Source organism: Rhineura floridana, chromosome 4 (assembly GCF_030035675.1).
Source record: "Rhineura floridana isolate rRhiFlo1 chromosome 4, rRhiFlo1.hap2, whole genome shotgun sequence".
NCBI classification, from domain to species: domain Eukaryota; kingdom Metazoa; phylum Chordata; class Lepidosauria; order Squamata; family Rhineuridae; genus Rhineura; species Rhineura floridana.
Genome location: NC_084483.1, coordinates 158,983,596 through 159,004,935, shown reverse-complemented (window position 1 = coordinate 159,004,935; position 21,340 = coordinate 158,983,596). Strand labels below are relative to the sequence as shown.

General features: G+C 38.9%; 1 protein-coding gene across 3 annotated transcripts in view; it reads right to left on the bottom strand.

Annotated features, from left to right (window-relative positions):
- Positions 1-21,340, bottom strand: part of BABAM2 (BRISC and BRCA1 A complex member 2) — a 227,782-nt gene that overhangs the window by 181,694 nt on the left and 24,748 nt on the right. For all 3 annotated transcript variants that reach the window (XM_061624941.1, XM_061624940.1, XM_061624939.1), the window contains exons 4-6: positions 14,501-14,595; positions 2,462-2,656; positions 1,924-1,998 (exon numbers count right to left, since the gene is read on the bottom strand). In XM_061624941.1, coding sequence (XP_061480925.1) covers positions 1,924-1,998; positions 2,462-2,656; positions 14,501-14,595 — 365 coding nt within the window. The remainder of the gene's footprint in view (positions 1-1,923; positions 1,999-2,461; positions 2,657-14,500; positions 14,596-21,340) is intronic.

Below are 21,340 nucleotides of genomic sequence, written 5' to 3'. Positions count from 1 at the left end.
ATAAGGGTCCCTGTGAGAGAGGTGACCCTGGAAGGGGTCCCTGTGAGAGAGGAGACCCCGGAGATTGGAACAGGGGTCCCTGTGAGAGAGGAGACCCTGGAGACTGGAATAGGGGTCCCTGTGAGAGAGGAGATCCCGGAGATTGGAACAAACGTGGAACAGGAACAAGATTTGGAGTCTATGGACTTTAGAAATAAAATCTATTGTTTGGAACTCAATGTTATCTCTGAAGAAATTAATGAAGATTCTAGAGATAAAGTTATCAATGGCATGGATTATCTTCTGGACTGGAATGATGTGATGGAGCCCAATATAGAGAAAATCTATGGAATTAACTGCAGCCATGTGACAATGGAAAAACTTTTAAGAGATGACCCAGTGTATTTTGAAAAAAAGAACAGAGATATGATTTTACAGCAGTATTTCAGCAACCTATTCAGAATGGATGGCAAGAAAATATTTGGGATAGAGGTAATTCCCATCAGACTCTTACTATATGACTATGGCTTTGACAGCAAGATTATTATGGAATACTGATAATGGAAGATTGGATATTGAAATTACTGGACTTAACAAGACTACTGAAGATGGAAGATGGAAAATGGAACTAATAGAGATAATAGAACAATGGCTACTGAAATTACTGAACCTAACAGATTCTGATGTGATGGATTAATTGAAATGTTTATTTTGACTATGGTTATGACAATAAGATTATCATAATTAGTAATGAGATGGATTAATCGATATGCTTATCTGGAAAAAAAAAATTGATAGATATATTTCTTAAAGAATTGAAATCTCTCTTTGACTTTTTGTGGAAAGAATAAAGTAATGTTTATGAGATTTGATGATTAAGTAAGATAACTACTGGAGGAAAGTGATTTTATAATATGACTTAAGAGACAGGATTGCTATATATTATAGACTTATAACTGATTTGATCTTTGACAAATGGGAAGTCAATATTTTACTCTTTATTTTTTATTTTTGTTTTTTTTTTCTTTTTTTCTTTTTGTTTAACTATTTTTGATTTTGTTTTTTGTCTTTGAATGTTTTATGATTTTGTCTTGTATGTTTTATGAAAATTTGAATAAAAATTATTGAAAAAAAAAAAAAAAAAAAAAAAGAACCGTCCTTGTCACTTGAGGCTCAGGTAGCCTTGGTGGCACGGAACACTTTCTACCAACTTCAGTTGGTAGCCCAGCTACGCCCCTATCTGGACAGAGACAATCTCGCTTCAGTTGTGCATGCTCTGGTAACCTCTAAATTAGATTACTGTAATGCGCTCTACGTGGGGCTGCCTTTGAAGACGGTTCGGAAACTGCAGCTCGTGCAAAATGCAGCAGCCAGATTGTTAACAGGGACCAGGCGGTCCGAACATATAACACCGATTCTGGCCTGCTTGCACTGGCTGCCTGTATGTTTCCGGGCTCGATTCAAGGTGCTGGTTTTAACCTATAAAGCCTTACACGGCCTAGGACCGCAATACCTGATGGAACGCCTCTCCCGATACGAACCTACCTGTACACTTCAATCAACATCGAAGGCCCTCCTCCAGGTACCTACACAGAAGGAAGCTCAGAGGACGGTAACAAGAAAAAGGGCTTTCTCAGTGGTGGCCCCCGAATTATGGAACGATCTCCCTGCTGAGGCACGCCTGGCGCCAACATTATTATCTTTCCGGCGCCAGGTTAAAACATTCCTCTTCTCCCAGGCATTTTAAGCATTTTAACATCCTATTACATTTTACTATTTAGTATGCTAGTATATTGATATTTTTAATGTGTTTAAATTGTTTAATATTGGTTTTAATTGTATTTTGATGTTTTGCTTGCTTGTTGTGAACCGCCCAGAGAGCTTCGGCTATGGGGCGGTATAGAAATTTAATAAATAAATAAATAAATTTTGGTGGATCATTACCTTGAGAAGGTAAGTGGGGATGTTGCTGAAGTCTACCGGCAATTTCAGAAGAAAACGAGCTGAAAATTCACCAGTCTATCAAATGAAAAAAAATAGTGAGACTTCTCTTGAGTAATATCACTGTACAGCAGAGGCAATAGTAGGGATTGTATAGCAAACCTCTTGGAAGTTTTACTGTTTCATTCATTAACAAAGAGATAAGAATTACTAAAAATTTGGAGAGCTCACTGTAATAAATGAAGCTGAGTAAGTATTTATACTTTAAAAAAAATTACACAAAAGTTTTTTCATTGCTGTGATCTTTTTTCTACATTTGTTTACATCTAAATTAGCAAAGTAACAGTAGTACTGAACAAAAGAGGAAGCAGAGAGCAAGGAAGGTAAACTGAGACAAGGAAGAAGACAAACTGAGGACATCTCATACACTTGGAGAGTCACACACCTAGCGCAAATAACCTTTCCAAACCTATGGCTACAGTTCCTATAGGAATCTCTAAAAGTGCTACATTATTTTGTGAGTGCACTTGTGACAGCTTACCCAATTGTTCTTTTTGCTAGCATAAATTTCCATGTTCTCCCCATATTGAGGTTCTTCAAGTAATGTCTGATATTCAAACATGAGGCGAGAGCTCTCACGGAGTCTGCTACACTGGAACTGGTGATACTGTTGCACAAGTTCTTTTACAACAAGCAGGAGGCATTCAGGGTTTGAAGGATTCCATGAGGCCAAGTTCTGAGTAACGAATTGAGACAAAGACTGAGTTAATTTACAAACAGAGGAAGAGTACTGTAATGTAGTTGCTTTTTCACTGCCCAACCAAGGAGAGGCCTTGAGTAGACCAAGCTGTATGGTATTTCTGTATGCTTAAGACAGATACAATACTTGCCGAAACAAAAACTTAGAGTGAATGATAAATTAGGCTGTAATGCAACATCTGAAATTATATTTTCTGCCAAACTCAGGCTGTGTTTGTAAATAAAGGTAAACTATGTTAGGTAAAACCTGCAGTGACATTTGGAAGGGAGCAACTTACTTTCAGTATTAGAAATTCAGAAGAATAAAGCAATCTTTGGTCCACTCTCTACATACAGAGCACAGGATTTATGGGAGAATAACTCTCACTAAATGTTAGTTTGCAAACATTTTCTTATCAAAGGATAGCTACAGTAAACACCTTTTTAAAAAGACATTTATACCAATTGTGGTGTTATTATCTGTTTCCAAATTGATTATGACTTATGGTGACCCTATGAATCAGCGACCTCCAAGAGCATCTGCCATGAACCACCCTGTTCAGATCTTGTAAGTTCAGGTCTGTGGCTTCCTTTATGGAATCAAATCCATCTCTTGTTTGGCCTTCCTCTTTTTCTACTCCCTACTGTTTTTCCCAGCATTATTGTCTTTTCTAGTGAATCATGTCTTCTCATGATGTGTCCAAAGTATGATAACCTCAGTTTCATCATTCTAGCTTCTAGTGATAGTTCTGGTTTAATTTGTTCTAACACCCAATTAGTCATTTTCACAGTCCATGATATCTGCAAAGCTCTCTTCCAACACCACATTTCAAATGAGTTTGATTTTTCTCTTATCCACTTTTTTCACTGTCCAACTTTCACATCCATACATAGAGATCTGGAATAACATGAATGATCCTGACTTTAGTGTTCAGTGATACATCTAGGCATTTGAGGACCTTTTCTACTTCTCCCATAGCTGCCCTCCCCAGTCCTAGCCTCCTTCTGATTTCTTGACTATTGTCTCCATTTTGGTTAATGACTGTGCAAGGTATTGATAATCCTTGACAAGTTTAATATCCTCGTTGTCAACTTGAAAGTTACATAAATCTTCTGTTGTCATTCAGCTGCAGCCCTGCTTTTGTGCTTTCTTCTTTAACTTTTATCAGCATTAGTTTCAAATAATTACTGGTTTTTGTTAGTAGTATGGTATAGTATGGTATAGTAGTAGTATAGTATGGAGTATGTGTACTCCACTTTATTTAGTGCAGGGCCCCTGGAAAGCAAAGAGCTCTAAGGCTTGTTTGAAAAATACTGTGTCCTAAGGAACAAATTGGGAATAAGTCTTGAGTTCATTCACTCCTTTCCTAGTCTAAGAAAGATCTTAAGGTCAAAAATAAAAAATAAACCAGATGTTAAACAGAAAAAATAGAATTAGTTTCTTTCAACAGTGTAAGGCAATCAACATCAACAAGCGGACACTTGTTTCAGTTACACATGAAGTAGAGGAGTCGTCTCAAATAGTGCAGAGACTAGAAGGGTCGTGATTCTTGGCACATACCATGATTTAAGAACTGCTAATTAGGCTCAATGGCTATCAATTTACTAATGTGCTATAGAGAGCAAGTGATAAGAAAATTCAGTTTATCAGACTTCATCAGCTAAAGAACACTGCGCGTCCCGTAGGAAATCAATCTTGCATTCCAAGATCAGAAATCAAGCAAGTTCTGTATAGCTTCTATTTCCTTTTTACAAGACTTTCAGCAAACAGCTTTTCCAGAAAGCTGACGGATGTAATGTGTCAGTATGGGCTGACATCACTTGAGTGAGAAATAGGAATACCCTCTCTCCCACATTTTTCTATTGTGTTACATCACTAGTATTGTGTTAAAGGAAGTGGCCAACATTTTAATAACTATGCTGCATTGGAGCAGAGTATCCCAACCCATACCACTGAGCCTGAGAATCACACCCAAGTGCACTTAAAAAACACCATACCAAAAAAAAAAGAAAGAGAGGAAACAGTCATTTGTTCTATTCAACAGCATGGTTATTCTTGTCAACCTGATCAATGTTGCATCAGAACAGAGCTTTTGAATAGCTTCACCCTAACACATCAATTTTAGAAATAGAACTCATCTCACAAAATAGATCTTTCATTCCAACTAGTTTTTTTAAAGTATGTCATAACAGAAAAATCATTCTGAGGATGAACAAAAATAAGGCAAGCTATCCAGCAAAATCTTAATCTATTTTTTAAAATCTGATAATGAAGTACAAACATATAAAAATTAAACTGTTAGGATGTTTTCCAAGGAGAACATTTTGTATTTTATGTCATACTTTTTATTTTACACACTTAAGTGATGGCAAGTGTCTCTTTACAAAAATATCCTGGTTTTAACCAAAGTCAGAACATAACATATTGAAGTCCACTCATCATCTCAAGCCTATTCAGTTAAAAACTGCATTTTCTATAAAAATGAACAAATATCAGGGAGGGGGGATAAGATTTAAGATTACTGGACAAACTACCAAATCATATTGTTGAAGAGTTCTGGACAATTAAAATCTTATTGTCTTTGCATGTATACAAAAAGAAAGCCAAGCCAATGACTTGCTAATTTCACAATTGTCACTCTGGTCTAAAATGACACAGGTCTGCAGTACAAGAGACATGGCTAAATGTTTTGCTTATGCTCTTAGGTAATAAAAAGGCTCAATCCTCTTGATCAATTAGTCAAATTGTAATAGGAACCACCTACTATGCATATTTCTTCAGGAAATACGTGATTTAAATCAACAATTTTATTCAATCTTTTTCATATTGATTTAAAACCACCCTTTTGTTAAAGTTGTCGTTTAGAATTATCAGTTTATCAAGATATTTTATTTATTTATATATTTATATCCCACTATTCCCCCAAGGAGCTCAAAGTGGCATGCATGGTTCTCCCCCTCCACACCTTATCCTCAAAACAACCCTGTGAGGTAGGTTAGGCCGAGAGACTCTGACTGGCCCAACATTACCCAGTGAGCTTCATGGCTGAATACAGATTTGAAGCCTGGTTTCCCAGGTTCTAGTCCAGTACTCTAACTCTACACCACACTGGCCCCTTACCATCTACAGTAAAACAAAAGTTGGGGAATAAACACTCCATACACCAAAGAGACTAGTTTCACTGAACTCCTGTAAATTTAGAGGGGAGGGGGACGTAGTTGCCATATTTTACTATCTCTTTTATAGACTACCAAAGTATACTCCCTCAAGCCACTTCAAGGCCTGCTCCAGAAGGTCTCCTAGTCTTCAGGATCAGCATTTTAAGAGGTGTAATGAAAATTTTTGAAGGCTCAGTTAAAGCCTCAGTGTACATGCAGTGCTCTACGTGTTGCCCTTTGGATCCCAGCCACTATATTTAACTATTTTGTTTGCGCCAAACTGAATAAAGAACAACATCTTGGCAGCAGCAAAACATAACACTGGAAGTGCCTCTTCTTCATGTCCTCAGTCCTTATAAGCTTTCTCAATAAGCTTTGTTTCCCCCCAATTCTGCACAGAAAATTCACTCTACTAGGTCAGGGCTGTGAACCACACACTCTCTCCTCACTCTATTTGCATAAGCACACCCTTATAAAAGTATACTCCATTACTTATACTACTGTTCTGCAGCAGGAACAAAATTAAGATACAAGGTGCAATGAGAAACAATTGTGCCAGCGTCATTATTCCAACAATATGAGCAAAACAATGGCACCGAGTCTAACATAGCTTCCAGATATTCCATGCAGAGAAATATGGTATAGCTTATTGTGCCCTACCACAGAAATGGCAACATACACTGGCAGAAGCATCCTGCAGATGACTGCCTTCTTTCCTGGCACATTCAAGGGTAGTATGACTAAAGACAGTTTTTCTGCTTTTACCAAATGCTTTCAAGTGGATAAGATTCCAGGAAGCAATCTATTTACTTGAATGTATAAGCTAATATTAAAAAAAAAAATCAGTAAATTCACAATGCGGCCAAAGCATTAGTTAACTGTGTTTAGCCAGACTTTCATTTCCTAAATCATGAACTCACAGAAAACAGTATTTGCTGATTATGTTATACAAAAGAGGTCACCAACATGTCACCTGCAGGTACCAGTATGCCTGCCAGTACCTCCTACAGCATCCATGAAAGGTCTCAGTAAATATCGTTTAAAAAATCCACAATGCAAGAGAGGCTGTTAGCTCTTCCCCCTCAGTCCCTGAGTGTTTGCACTAGCTTGGTGTCTCCTTCATTCCAGGATATACCTACACTTCATTGGATGATCCACCCTCCCATGCTGAACAGAGGAGAGGGGCAAGGAGTTCTCTCTCAAGTTAAGTGTGGAAACAATCAGTGTTGAAAAACATCCATTTATTTCCTGCCTTTTGAAAAATATATTGCAAAAAAGGAAGTGTATGTTAGAGAGTCTTAATTCATAAAATATGTAACATTTACATGGCAGAGTACAGCACGTTCCAATTTTGATTTGGAATGTTATTTTAATGTTGTTCTAGTTAATTGTATTAATACATATTTTATGCTTTGTAAGCTGTGTTGAGGAAGTTTTTAATTGTAAAGAGGGTATTAAAATATTTTAAAGAAATATGGTTTGGCCACTAGTTAAATATTGTCATACAACCACCAATCTGACAATATGTGACCACAGCCATGTATTCTATGAAGCAGATAATGTTACTGCATGGGAAGCAGCTTAGCATTAAAATTGATGTTGCAAGACACTATGAACAAAGTTAGGAATGCTTGGTCCTCACACCATTATGGGAGCTGCAACATGCACAACCACACACTTTATTGGTATGCTCTCTCCTGCTCTCACAGTTATCTTTGAGAGTTCACGTGTCTTTTATGATTATTGTGTGTTTTATTTGTTGAACTTCCTTTAGAAGAAATTGTAACCATTTGTGCTATGAAGAGTTCCAGGATATATGACAATATCTCTTTAGTCTCCCAGTAGCATTCACATACATTCATATAATATTGTTCCCTGTAAATAATTGGTTTTATTTATCTTAATATATCAGTTAACTAACTTGGGGTTACATTTACTACCTCTCTCTGTTTTGGATCTATAAAACAGCTGACCCCAAATCAGGATCCAAACTGAAGCTCAAGGGTCATTCTAGAATGGCATTTTGAGAGGTTAAAGGGACTGCCGATGGGGGTAGGAACGGTAGAGAGCACCGTTCCGGTTCCCATCCCAAGTCTTTTTCCAATTTTTAAACAGCCAACCCTAAACAGAAACGCTATCGGTGGAAGAAGATATAAATTACACCCACTTTTTAAGAATATCTATATTTATGTCTATATAAATAGATATAAAGACAAATAGAAGTAGGTTTCCAAGGATGGAAATAGCTAGTGATCGTTATGTTTGTATCCAATCAAAAATTCTTTTTAGCTGTGTTTTAAAATAAAGCATCTCTTTTCAGAAATGTGAGACTGAAGTATTAAAAAACCCTATTAACGTAGTTCAATCTACAGTATGCTAATAACGATTTTTGGTGTAAATACAGCAATATTTACTGAGTTGGGCAATTGCACCTTTGCCCTGCACTGGCAGAGGGGTGGACTAGATGATCTCTGAGGGACCTTCCAATTTTATGATTCTAACATCTACCAAAATATTACGTGCATGATGCAGCCAAAGTAGTTATGCATTTTCAAATCCTAGTAAGAGCATTAAAAACATAGGTCTTCATTCCTTCACTGAAGTCAGTAAGGCCTAGAAGTTCTGAACTACTTTGGTCCTGTTATGCCCCGTATGTTCAGATACAACTTAGGATGCATTTTCTAAACAGAATTACCTGGAGGCATCACACTGAACTCCAACATTTGGAATGTTTCAGATTAAATGAAAGCCCAAATGGTATGGTTACAAACAATTAATCAAACAAAACAAAAATAGGTAAGTTCACATATGAAGTGACAGTTTGCATCATCCATCTTATATAGATGGATGGGCTCTGGGCCCTGGGCTCCTACTGGGAGGAAGGGATGTAAATTTAATAAATTTTGTTGTTATGTGCCTTCAAGTTGATTACGACTTATGATGACCCTATGAATCAGTGACCTCCAAGAGCATCTGTCGTGAACCACCCTGTTCAGATCTGGTAAGTCCAGATCTGTGGCTTCCTTTATGGAATCAATCCATCTCTTGTTTGGCCTCCCTCTTTTTCTACTTCCTTCTGTTTTTCCCTTGTCTTTTCTAGTGAATCATGTCTTCTCATTATGTGTCCAAAGTATGATAACCTCAGTTTCATCATTTAATATAAATTTAATAAATAATAATAATATAGGATTTAAAAAAATGCTAGTGCATCTTTAATTTGTTTTGATTTCCAGCCCACTCAGCTCCTATGGCTCTGGGTAGTATGCAAAAATAAATTCCCTCTCACCTCCACTTTTGGAAAACCATTCAGGGCAAGAAAAAGAAAACGGAATACTTAGCAGAGATTGCTACAAACTCATCAGAGTGAGAGAACAGTACTCTCTTCTAAAAGGAAGCAATCTACATTACTATTGTGCCAGATGACACATACTTGCAATCCTGCAACAACTGACTTCAGTGGAACTGCTGCCTGCCATCTCAGCATGCTTGGTGGACACCAATCTCAGTCAGCTAATTTTGGCTCATAGACTATTTATCCAACCATTAGGAGTCTAGATCTGAACTATCAGAACAATACTTAGCACAGAGCTTGTATGCCTACAGACATCTTTTCCATATATGTGGTATGATCCGTTGCTAAAACCAGGAACAATCTGCATAAGATGCAGTTTGTTCCTGTCAATAAGAGAATAAGCAAATAGTTTCTTAATTAAATAGAACTTGTTTTTCTTAAGAATGTGCTTAAGCATCCAGGTTGCCAGAATATCTTCCAGGAACGTGACTTTGAAGAAGACAGCTTGCTACTGTTTTTTCTGGCTGTACTACAGAAAACTGCAAGATCTTTGGTTGGTGCTCTTTTTTTTTTTTTTTTAGGAGTATGGAATTAAGTGCAATAGTTGTCAAGGAAATAAATGTCAGGAAACACAAAAATCAAGCCAACAGTAGTTAATATGATTACATTTGTGCAAAGCTTTTCTTAACTGATTAATCACAAGCATTATACAAGTTCAATAGGCAAGCAAAACAGATTTGCTACAAATGATCTATCAAAAAACATGTTATTCTGAAGCAGTTTTGATATGTACCAAAACCCACACACCAACAGCAAAATATGACCTTTAATCTGATGACTGTTCCATTCTCAGATTCTATTAATCTGGATAGTCGCTCTCAGAGGGTGGTGCTTGGGGAGTATTGATCGGCCCCGTGGAACCTTCAGTGTGGGGTTCTTCAGGGTTCAACTTTATCCCCATACCATTCAACATCTACATGAAACCACTCAGCGGAGGCATCTGGAGATCTGGAGTACTTTGTCAGCAATATGCTGAAGACACACAACTCTATCTTTTCTTTAAATCTTCAGGTGTGGCAGCAGATGTGCTAGACCAATGTCTTGCCTAAATAATGGACTGGATGAAAGCCAGGTGCGCCTGGCACCAACACTGTTATCTTTTCGGCACCAGGTTAAGACTTTCCTCTTCTGGCATTTTAGCATGTGTTTTATACTGTTTAAATTTTTAAATTGTGTTTTAAATTGTTTTTATAAGATCTGTTTTAAATTGTATTTGTTTTAATGTTTTTAGTTACTGTAAACCGCCCAGAGAGCTTCGGCTATGAGGCGGTATACAAGTATAATAAAATAAATAAAAAATAAATAAGCTGAAGCTCAATCCAGACAAGACTGAGGCGCTATTAGTGGGTGGTTCCCTAGATTGGATGGAAGGGATGTGACCTGCTCTTGATGGGATTATACTCCCTCTGAAGGAGCAGGCGCATAGCTTGGGGGTACTTCTGGACTCATTACTGTTGCTTGAGGCTCAAGTGGCCTCAGTGGCGAGGAGTGCCATCCATCAGCTTCAGCTGGTGGCCTAGTTATAACCCTATCTGAACAGGGGTAGACTGACTTCTTGTAACCTCTAGGCTAGATTACTGCACTGCATTATACATGGGACTGCCTATTTATTTATTATTAGATTTATATCCCACCCTTCTTCCCAGTAGGAGCCCAGAGCGGCAAACAAAAGCACTAAAAATACTTTAAAACATCATAAAAACAGACTTTAGAATATATTAAAACAAATCATCTTCAACAATATATTAAACAACAACAAAACATATTTAACAATATATTAAAAGACAAAACATCTGCCTTTGAAGACAGTTAGGAAACTGCAGCTGGTGCAGAATTCAATAGCTAGATTGCTCAGAGGCACATGTTACCAAATTCTTGCAAGCTACACAGGAAGTGGATTGGACTGTGAAAGATCAACCCAAATTGTGTTTGCATTTTGATAAATTTGCAGGGCAGTAGAATATCTGAGAGGAGGTCTGGTCTCCTGCTCCCCTGGTGCATTCACTATAGCTACCCAATTTCCCTGCTTTTTAAAGTTTGATAGAAATATCTGTGGGCTATAGGTAGGTTCTTAAACCGCAAGGTTTTTTGCCTATTAGTAAATTTCTCTGCTTTTTAATCGGGAAGGTAAGAAATGGGATCCTGTGCAAGTTTGCTGAGAATGGATTGATCATTTGCATGCTTATTGAGTTCAGTGGGATTTACTCCCCTGTAATCATGCTTAGGATAGGTGAAACTGACCATGGGGGAGGAAGAGGGAAGGGGAGAATAGAGGGAAGGAGGAAGGAGGGAGAGGGGAGCAGAAGGAGGGGGAGAGGAAAGGAAGTGAAGGGGAGGGGCAAAAAGAAGGTGATGGGAAGGAGGAGGAGGGCAGGTTTGATCATTTACATGTTTATTGAGTTCAATGGGATTTAATCCCGTGCAATCATGCTTAGGATAGGTAAAACTGGCCATGAGGGAGGAGGAGGGGGGAGGTGCAAGAGGAAGGGGATAAGAGGGAGGAGGAGGGGAGGGCAGATTTGACCATTTGCATGCTTTTTGAACAGTATCATTGCTTTTCAGCAATTTCCCCAACTTTTTATCCTACAGCAGGCACATGTAGCCTCCCACCCAAATTTAAACCAAAACTGTCCCTGGCCACATCCACACCAGACCTTTATTTCACTTTACAAAGTCATGGCTTCTCCCAAAGAATCCTGGGAAGTGTAGTTAGTGAATGGTGCTGAGATTTGCTAGGAGATGTCCTGTTCCCCTCATAGAGCTTCAGTCAGAGCGGCTGACTGTCAAACCACTCTGGCCACTGGAGCTCTGTCAGGGGAACAGGAGTCTCCTCTCAGCATAAGATAATAATATCAGAAAGTACAATCACTTCTAACTTCTTCCAACAATATTAGTAGAAATTAGTAGAAATTTTCCTAGCATTTATAACCCTCCTTTCTTCCATTATGGACTTCAAGATGATATACACAGAAATCCCAGGACGTTTTCAACCCAGCTACTGACGAGACCCAGATTTAGCCAAGGATAATATTTCACATTCAAACCATGCCATAATGAGTGGCCTAGTTGAACAAGAAAGCAACATGATTTGGGGGAGAGGGGTTGAAGGACTTGCAAATCAATATTACCTTGCTCAATGCAATTTAACACAGTGATAATGTAACAGGTTAACACTAATGAAGCCAGCAAAGCTTAGCAATGAAAGTAGGGTGGTAGGGGTAGTGGTGAGAATCCAACAATTTAGCAAACTAAGGCAGCAGTACAGTACACACTTACCTGGGAGTAAGTCCCATTGAACCCTATTGAGCTTATTTCTGAGTAGACATGTACTGGATTGCAGTGTAACAATCTAACCCTAAACTGAACTGCACCACAAGGATGCAGAGAAGGATGCATAGGCTGCTGTACTAACCCAAAGCCAGGAAGCCAGAGACTTTCCCACTAGTATTCTAATGGCGCTATCCTGGGCTTGCAAGAACAATAAACAGCAACAACTTACAGGTTGTATTTTCTACAATAAAAAAATTGATTATGCTCATTGGTCAGGAATTAAGACTGGCAAGGCACATAAAGCATGAGAACATGAGCATGACAGAATATGTCCAACAATATGGCTCCTTGATCATGACTTAAAAAGTACAGCTGGCTCTTACTAAGGAAAAGGTTATAGTCTTCCTTCTTATAGCCAGCACTGTTTGACATATGTAATTAGCCATGACGGAGTCTCTCTCCATAATATAAACATGGTGCAACAAAAACAGCTCCTCAAGGGAGGGATGATCTGTTTTGTGCATTACACAATGACGTCCACATTTTAGCTGTGGTTTTCAGCAACGCTATTTATGATCATGATGCTAATTAACAAAATGTTATCCATCTAACAAACTTGACTCTGGCATCCTCCCTTCCTCAAAGCATGCCTATCCTTATTACAACACATGCTCTTAACTCTTCACTTTCAAAGCCTTGCAACAATAGACCCCCACCATTTCCACGCTTCAAGATATTAAAACAGGACTGACAATGCTCAACCTCTCAAACAGCACTTTCTGTATTATAAAATCAGCCCTTCTTAAAGTCCACACAATGTTTATTAAAGGCAAGTCTAACTGATTATTAGGCCCATATCAAGAAGTTTTATGGTGAGAGAGCCAAAGACATTAGCTGACATGTCTCCCATGGCCTCTCCTTTCACTCAGATTTAGTAATTTCTCTCCCTGAATGCTGCTGCTTGCCTTCTGCTCTCCACAATCCCACTCTCAGGGTTCCAAGAGAGGGGTATATGGAAAGAGAGTTCCTCATTCCCCACCCCCCAGACCACATCTTACCCAAATAAGAACTATTGTACAGTTTTGTCATCCTTCAAAGGACTGCTATATCAAGACAAGAATGTTCCTGCTTACAAAAAATGAGAATGGATTGATTCAGAAAGGCAGAAAAGCAACAGTTAAAGTTCAGCTCAGTAACAGCAGCTGGAAAAACAAGATCCCACATCATCCTTCCATCTTAAAGAAATAATGTGATCACCTTAAGGGCCAGCAGAGCGTGGAAAAGTTACTTTTTTGAACTACAACTCCCATCAGCCCCAGCCAGCATGGCCACTGGATTGGGCTGTTGGGAGTTGTAGTTCAAAAAAGTAACTTTTCCAAGCTCTGGGCCAGCCTGGTGTCAGCAGGTTTATCAAAAAAAGCAAAATTATTGTAAAGCCAAAGCAAAAGATGCAAACTTGTTCAGCAGTAGCTGAGAAAAGTAAACCCGAATGTCATAATTCTGTCAGGCAATGGAAAGTGTCTTCGGACTTTCTCCAGGATTACATTTTTCAGCTAACGGTAATGTAGTCTTTATGAAAACGAACACTTATAGCAGTTATTTTCTCTATAAGCCACTGACTGAACAACTATTGACAACACCCTGAAATATGAAATTTAGAAGTAAACCCAATTAATGGGAGGGTGAAAGAACATGCATGTACTCAACCAACAGTGAAAATACAAGATGAAAATCTTGGTAAGACTAGAAAATTTCTCTTCAGCTTATCTTATTGTTCTTTCATGCATTTTCAGTCTGCTGCCGCAACAAATAGTTGAAAGTAGTTAATAATAATTATTAAAATTCAAACACATCATTAGCCAAATACAGTGAAAAATACACAAAACATTAAAATGCAAAGAATCCGCTAATGTGAGCAATAAATAATCACCACCAAATGCCTGATGGAACAAGCAAGGTTTTCCAAAATGAAGGTGGATGAATACACATCATTCCAGAGCTTGAGGGCCATAAGTAAGCCAAGTGTAATGGCTGCACTCAAAATACTGCATATGTACTCACATGTAAGGCCGATGGATCAGGCAGGAATTCAGCATCCTCTCCAAAGATGAAGTCAGGTGGCAGTTCTGGATAGTGGGCATTAAAAATTATATCCCCTGAAACAAGCAAGGAAAATATCTTAACTATCACCATAGCAAAACTGTCAATACATACTGACTATGGTGAGGCTTATTCTTCTAATGCTAAACCATGGTTTAGCACTGTTTCTAAACCAGTGGTTCCCAAACTTTTTCCCTATGGACCACCTGAATACTGGTAGACTACTTAATGAATTTATCAGCCTGCTGTAGCAGTTGTAATGTGCTGTGCTAGATCCTGCATGATTTTTACTTGTATTTTTACTGTTTATTTTTTATATCGTATTCTATTGTATTACAATTTGCATGCAATATAGAATAACATCCAATATAAGAAATAAAAGAAGCAATAAAAATACAATTAAACATCACTATGAATATTTAATGCAGACATGCCGTGGACCACCTGAACAAAGCTCACAGACCAGTTTGGGAACCCCTAATCTAAAGAATTTTCTTTAAGAGAACTTATGTACACAAATTCTATACTTAAAAAAGTCTCCCAGTCTAAGTCCAGAAAATGTAGTTATTTCTTAGTTATCCCTAGTAGTTCCTTAAAATATTGTTCTAATGGAAAAATGTATTATTATGAACCTGTGATATAATTTAATATGACATATATATCTATATAAGGCTGCCTCTGAACACAGTTTAGAAACAGCAGTCCAGAATGCAGTGACCATAGTAAAACTACCCATCATACTGACCCCAGTTGGTTTCCAGGCAAGTTTTGACTTATAAACAAACTGGGGTTGAAGTACATGAAGAGCCACCTATTCCCATACATACCTGCCCACATGCCGAGGTCATTATCACTTCATGTTCTCTAATCCTATTCATAGGGTCGCCCATAAGTCGGAATCGACTTGAAGGCAGTCCCTTTCCTTTTTAATCATCAGAATCCCAGGCATTTTAATTTTCTTAACCATTTTAATCTTTTAATCCGTATTTTTAATTTTTGTCGTATTGTGTTTTTGTAGTTTTTGTTGTTGTTTGTTTGTATATGTTTTTATGATTTTTATTATGATATATTGTATTTTATCTTGTTTGTTCACCGCCCTGAGAGCTATTCTGCTAAGGGCGGTATATAAATTGAAATAATAATAATAATAATAATAATAATTGGAGGCTAGCTTAGTCATATTCAGAAGAAGGTTTCTGTTTTCCATTTGTCACCCTCAGATTACAGAACACCTTCCCAAGGGAGGTTTGGCTGATCGCTTCCCTGCCTTCTTTTGAGATACAAGTGAAACACTTCTCTCTTCCAGACAACTTTTGAGAAACAAGGGCTATGCCAAGTTTCTGCTTTCTTCTACTGTATCCCTTATGCTCTATTTTTATTTTACTTGTTAATTTATGTGGTTTTTTGGACCAGTGGGCACATTTTGAATTTTGAGGGAGTGCCATGAGTGCCAATCACAAATGGCTGTCATGGGGGGCATGGCATAACACAAAATTAGAGGAAGTACAGTCATGGAGAATCCTCTCCCATAATTGTATTTCCATACAAGAAAAGGCTTGACCTGTTGAATTTCTGCCTGCCATTCAGCTATTAAAGGCACAAGAACCCTAGCCCAAATAGGAGGTGCTGAGCAAGCAGCTACAAAAAGATGGCAAAGTAGCGTCAGTCATTTGAGAAGTACAGGTCCTTTGCAACTCAGAGACAAAAGGGAATAGTAAGACAAAAATGGATTAGGAAGCAGGGTCCTTGAGACACAGAGGTATGAATGAGTGAAGACGAGGGAAGTAGTATAGCTTGGAATGCTGGGATAGGATGGGACTTTTCCTGGACAAATCCAAGAGCTGGATCTATAAAGGAACAATTACATATAGGAAGTATTGTTGAGTTACAATTCAATAGCCCAGTTCAGACATAGGAATCTTGGTATGACAATCCATGGTTTATTGGACCAAGAATGAGTCTTGTGCCATCATGCCTCCTCACCCGTCCCTTCAACAAACATATGATAGTTTGTCCAACCACAGTTTCCCATGACAGTTCACACATCAACGAACCTTGGTTACAGCTCATATTGAGCAGGGACAGTACTTAACAATAAGCCCCAGTTTGGACATCATGCTAAGGCAATCTTTGGCTTAGCTCAGTGTGGAACAGCAGCAAGAAGGACCAGGGAGGAGCAAAGTGGCTGCGAGCGCCTTTCCGGGAGCCTGCGAAGTCCCACTAAGCCATAGTTTGGCTTAGCATGACATGAGAACTAGGCCACTGAAACCAGGGTTCTGTGATTTTAGTGCTACTTACAAACCAGGATCAGATCCTAATTTGATATTCTAGTTTTTAAGCATTGCCTAAATGACAATACTCCGGGCTCTTATACTGATGCCTATTTTTAATTATGTGTCTGTTATACTGTGTGTTTCTATTGCAAGCAGCTCTGGTTTTTATTCTAATAGAAAAGTGAAATATAAACAAAGGGAACTATGAACTAAACTATATCTGAACTGCACTAATCTTTTTTGCTTCATAGGATCACAATGAGGATTGATAGTCTTAGCAAAATCAGTATTTGATGAACTTCAAGAGACAGGCATCAACAGGTAGCATTGGGAGATGAGGTTTCAGACCCTTGGCCCCCCACTTGTGGTGTGCCACAGGGTTCTATCCTCTCTCCCATGCTATTTAACATCTATGTAAAACCGCTGGGAGCTATCATCAGGAGTTTTGGGCTGCGATGTCACCAATATGCTGATGACACGCAGCTCTATCTCTCCTTTAAATCTTCACCGGAGTTGGCTGCAGAGACCTTGTCCAAGTGCCTGGAATCCGTGAGTGGGTGGATGGGAAGAAACAGGCTGAAGCTCAATCCTGATAAGACCGAGGTGCTACTTGTGGGTGACAGGGGAAAGTTGGGTGTTGCTGACCTGAATCTTAATGGGGTAAGATTACCCCTGAGGGATCAGGTCCGCAGCCTCGGGGTTGTTCTTGATTCCAAGCTGTTCATGGAGGCTCAGATTTCGGCAGTGAGCCGGGCAGCTTGGTATCAACTACACCTCATACGGAGGTTGCAACCCTACCTCCCTATTCATCAGCTCCCACTGGTGGTACATGCCCTGGTCACCTCTCGATTAGACTACTGCAATGCGCTCTACGTGGGGTTACCCTTGAAAACGGTCCGGAAACTACAACTGGTGCAGAATGCGGCGGCACGCCTGCTTACAAACAGCCGCCGCCGTGATCACATCACGCTGGTGTTAATTCATCTACATTGGCTTCCAGTTGTTTTCCGGGCCCAATTCAAGGTGTTGGTCTTAACCTTTAAATCCCTATACGGTCTCGGCCCAGTTTACCTGAAGGAGCACCTCCAGTACCACCAACTAAGCTGCCCGACCAGATCAGCCACACAGGGCCTTCTCTCCGTCCCACCAACGAAAACAGCTAGGTTGGTGGGGACTAGAGAGAGGGCATTCTCAGTGGCGGCCCCCACTCTCTGGAACTCCCTCCCGTTCGATCTTCACCATGCCCCTTCCCTAGATACATTTCGCCGAGCCTTGAAAACATGGCTCTTTGGACAGGCCTTTGGGATCCCCGGGGTGGGCTAATTTCTTTATATTGTTTTAAAACTGTCTATTGATGGCCCTAAACTGTTCTGTACTGCTGCTTTTAAAATGATTATTGTTGACTGCACTGTATTTTATTATGTATTTATATTGTATTTGAACTTTAATGTTGTACGTCGCCTAGAGTGGTTTCGGCCAGATAGGCGACACAAAAATTAAATTTATTTATTTATTTATTTATTTTATTAAACAAGGGCAAATAATAAACCCAAGTGCAATATGAAATATTGGTTCACATATGAAAGCCAAGGAACTTTCAACAATTGGACAACAGTATGATGTGATTAGTTATCAGTTTCAAAGTGAGATGTATTGTGTTGTTACAAAATCAGTTTCCAACATGATAAATTCAGTTTTCCTACTGTTTTCAACTGAGAGAAAATATTTCTAAATATTATGGAAAAACAGGCTGGATTTTGCAACTATACTTCTAAAATGCCAACTGATTAACGCACCAGAACAGACTACCTGAATTTGTAGCATGGCAGCTGTTATGATTGATGATTTGTGGAAAAAACCTAGTCTCTTACAGAGAGGATGTAGCGGTTAGCCACAAAGGAAGTAGGCACTTCACCAGCACCAGCCTCACAAGAGAAAACCATGAAAGTTTCAAAACGTTCTTATTACGACATTCTGTTGCCTTCTTTCATAGAATTATTCTGCTCTTGAAAGATAAGAGCCATACCTCTAGCACCAGGATGTCTGGTTTTTCTGTATGTTGCCTTCTTACAGTAAGTATTTCCAGCGCTTGACATTATGAACGTCCTTCACCAATTAAAAGACATTTTCTACAGACCCACAAATATTATCATTTATAACACTTTCAAAAATTAACACTTTTCATTTGCTATTTGTTAACATCTGTATCACTTCTATATTTGCATGACTTTTAATATGTATTCCTTCTTATCAGGGCTTGCCACTTACAACATTTTTCGTTCTATTCACCTGAATATTCACCTATTCACCTATTCTATTTTCGTTGGGTAAGATCTATTCACCCAAAAGCCACCTTGTTACTAGTCCATAACATGGATTTGTAAAAAGACATAACTGATATTGGAAAGTCATTATATTTACAAGAATCATAACACTGAAGTATATTCTTGCAGTTGCAATATTATACAGGTCTGACAATAATCATCTTGCGGCAAGTCTCACCTACGGCATTGTAACCATTTTTAGATTTAGTTCATCATATTCCTATGCCTTCCTCTATGAACATCAGAGCAGGATACAGGATGGTTATCATCCCATTTTAACTTCACAACCATCATGTGTGGCACATTAGGTTATGTTAATTTAGCAACTGACAAAAGGTCACCTAGACAACTCCATGGATGAACAGGGGTTTGAACAGAGGTCACTTCATTACCTCTATGTACCACCCTGACTCTTTTGTGCTTCATATTATTTACATGATACTGCAGGGTAATTTTCTTGTTTGAACTAAGCTTAAAGCAATCTTCTACAAATCGACAAGAAGGTTGTATATTAAGACAAAAGTTTTATCTTTTTATTCATATAAAATTATGAAAATATTCAAGTGTATCTTGCATGTTTATAAATATTACATTACATGACTTGCATTTGCATTAAAAAAATACCTTGCCAACCCAAGTATTTTGCCATAGCAACTTACCAGCCAAATGCTGTACTACCTGTTGACGTGTGTGCGTCGTTGCGTGAAACAGCATACATTACTTTGGAGTTAAGTTGAGCAAGAAACTTCTTCAGAGCATTAGAGCATATTAAGAGTCTTTATTAAGACATTACGGCTTAAGGCTTTAAGATTACATGTAGAGTTGCTCCCCCCCCCCAGGAGAGAAGTGCTCAGTTCAAAGACATGACACAGAAGACCAGCCTCACAGTTCAGAGGCATAATTCAGAAGACACAACTTACAGACTCTGTTGGAACTTTCCCAGTCTATCAGATGGTTACCATAGCAACGGCCTTGGCAGTCCGTTCCCAGACTGGGCTAAGACATAACTCCCCCTAGTTACAGTTTTGCAGACTTGATGGAAAACAGACACAGTGACAGTGCGGTTCAATAGTCAACAATCCCCCCATTTTCCCATCATGTCTGTAATTCATTACAACAATAACAACAATACATTTCTCCAATACATCTTGCAATACATTTCAGTACAGTTCAGAATTACATCTCAGTACATTACAGTACATTTCAGAACATCTCTGTACATTTAGCTAGAACTTTATTCAATCAAACTTTGGCTCATTCCAAGCCTTGTCACCAGTTTGCTAAATTTCTCCTCACACAAAGGCTTGGTCATTATGTCAGCCACCATGTTTTGTTTCTTGCTGCTCCAGTCAATGCATGACCCGTGCCACATCACAACTATGCCAGAGGTTGACTTACGTCTGCTCAGCTCCCCTGCATGATCTGCATCCACAAAACATTCAAGACCTCCTGTCTTTGCTCCTGACAAAACCAGACTCTTTGTCTTCGTGCCTTTCAGATTTATGTTAAGATCTGGTTTAAATGTTTGCGCTTGTGTTTCTGGACACCAAACTCTGAAATATGCATTCTCTTGTGCTCTAGGTGCACGTTTGCCACGTCTCTTACCCTGTGGCTTGTAAACTCGGCTGCGATGCACTCTTTCAAGCATCAGCCTGACTGCATTACATGAATACTGTGGCTGTGTGCTTTTAGCAGCTGTCTTCTTAAAGCTCTGACCGTCATTCTGTTTCCGCCCCATTAAACTCAAGGCATTAGCACACTTCACACCCACGGTCATTCTAAACATCCCTTGTGTCATAAAACCCTGACAGACAATTTGCCTCTTCTCTGTATAAAACATTTTCCTCTATCAAATGTTAAACAATACCCAGAATACACCAGTTTTTGAACTGATAAAATATTATGAGCCAATTCTGGAACAAACAAACATTCTGACATTATCCCAAGTTTATTAAATCTCACCAGTCCTCGGGCTTCCACCCGTTTCTGTGATCCATCAGCAAGTTGCACAAAATCCTGCACTTTTTCTGAAGTGTAAAACAAACTTCTGTCTTTGATTAATATATGGCTTGCCCTGCTGTCAACAAGCCAGTCAATAGGTGCTAAAGTTTGTGGCTTCTGTTTACAAACAAAGTTCACACTTCCCTGCTTCAAGCCTCCGTCCCTGGAGTTTCGCTTGATTGCACAGTCTCTTTGAAGATGCC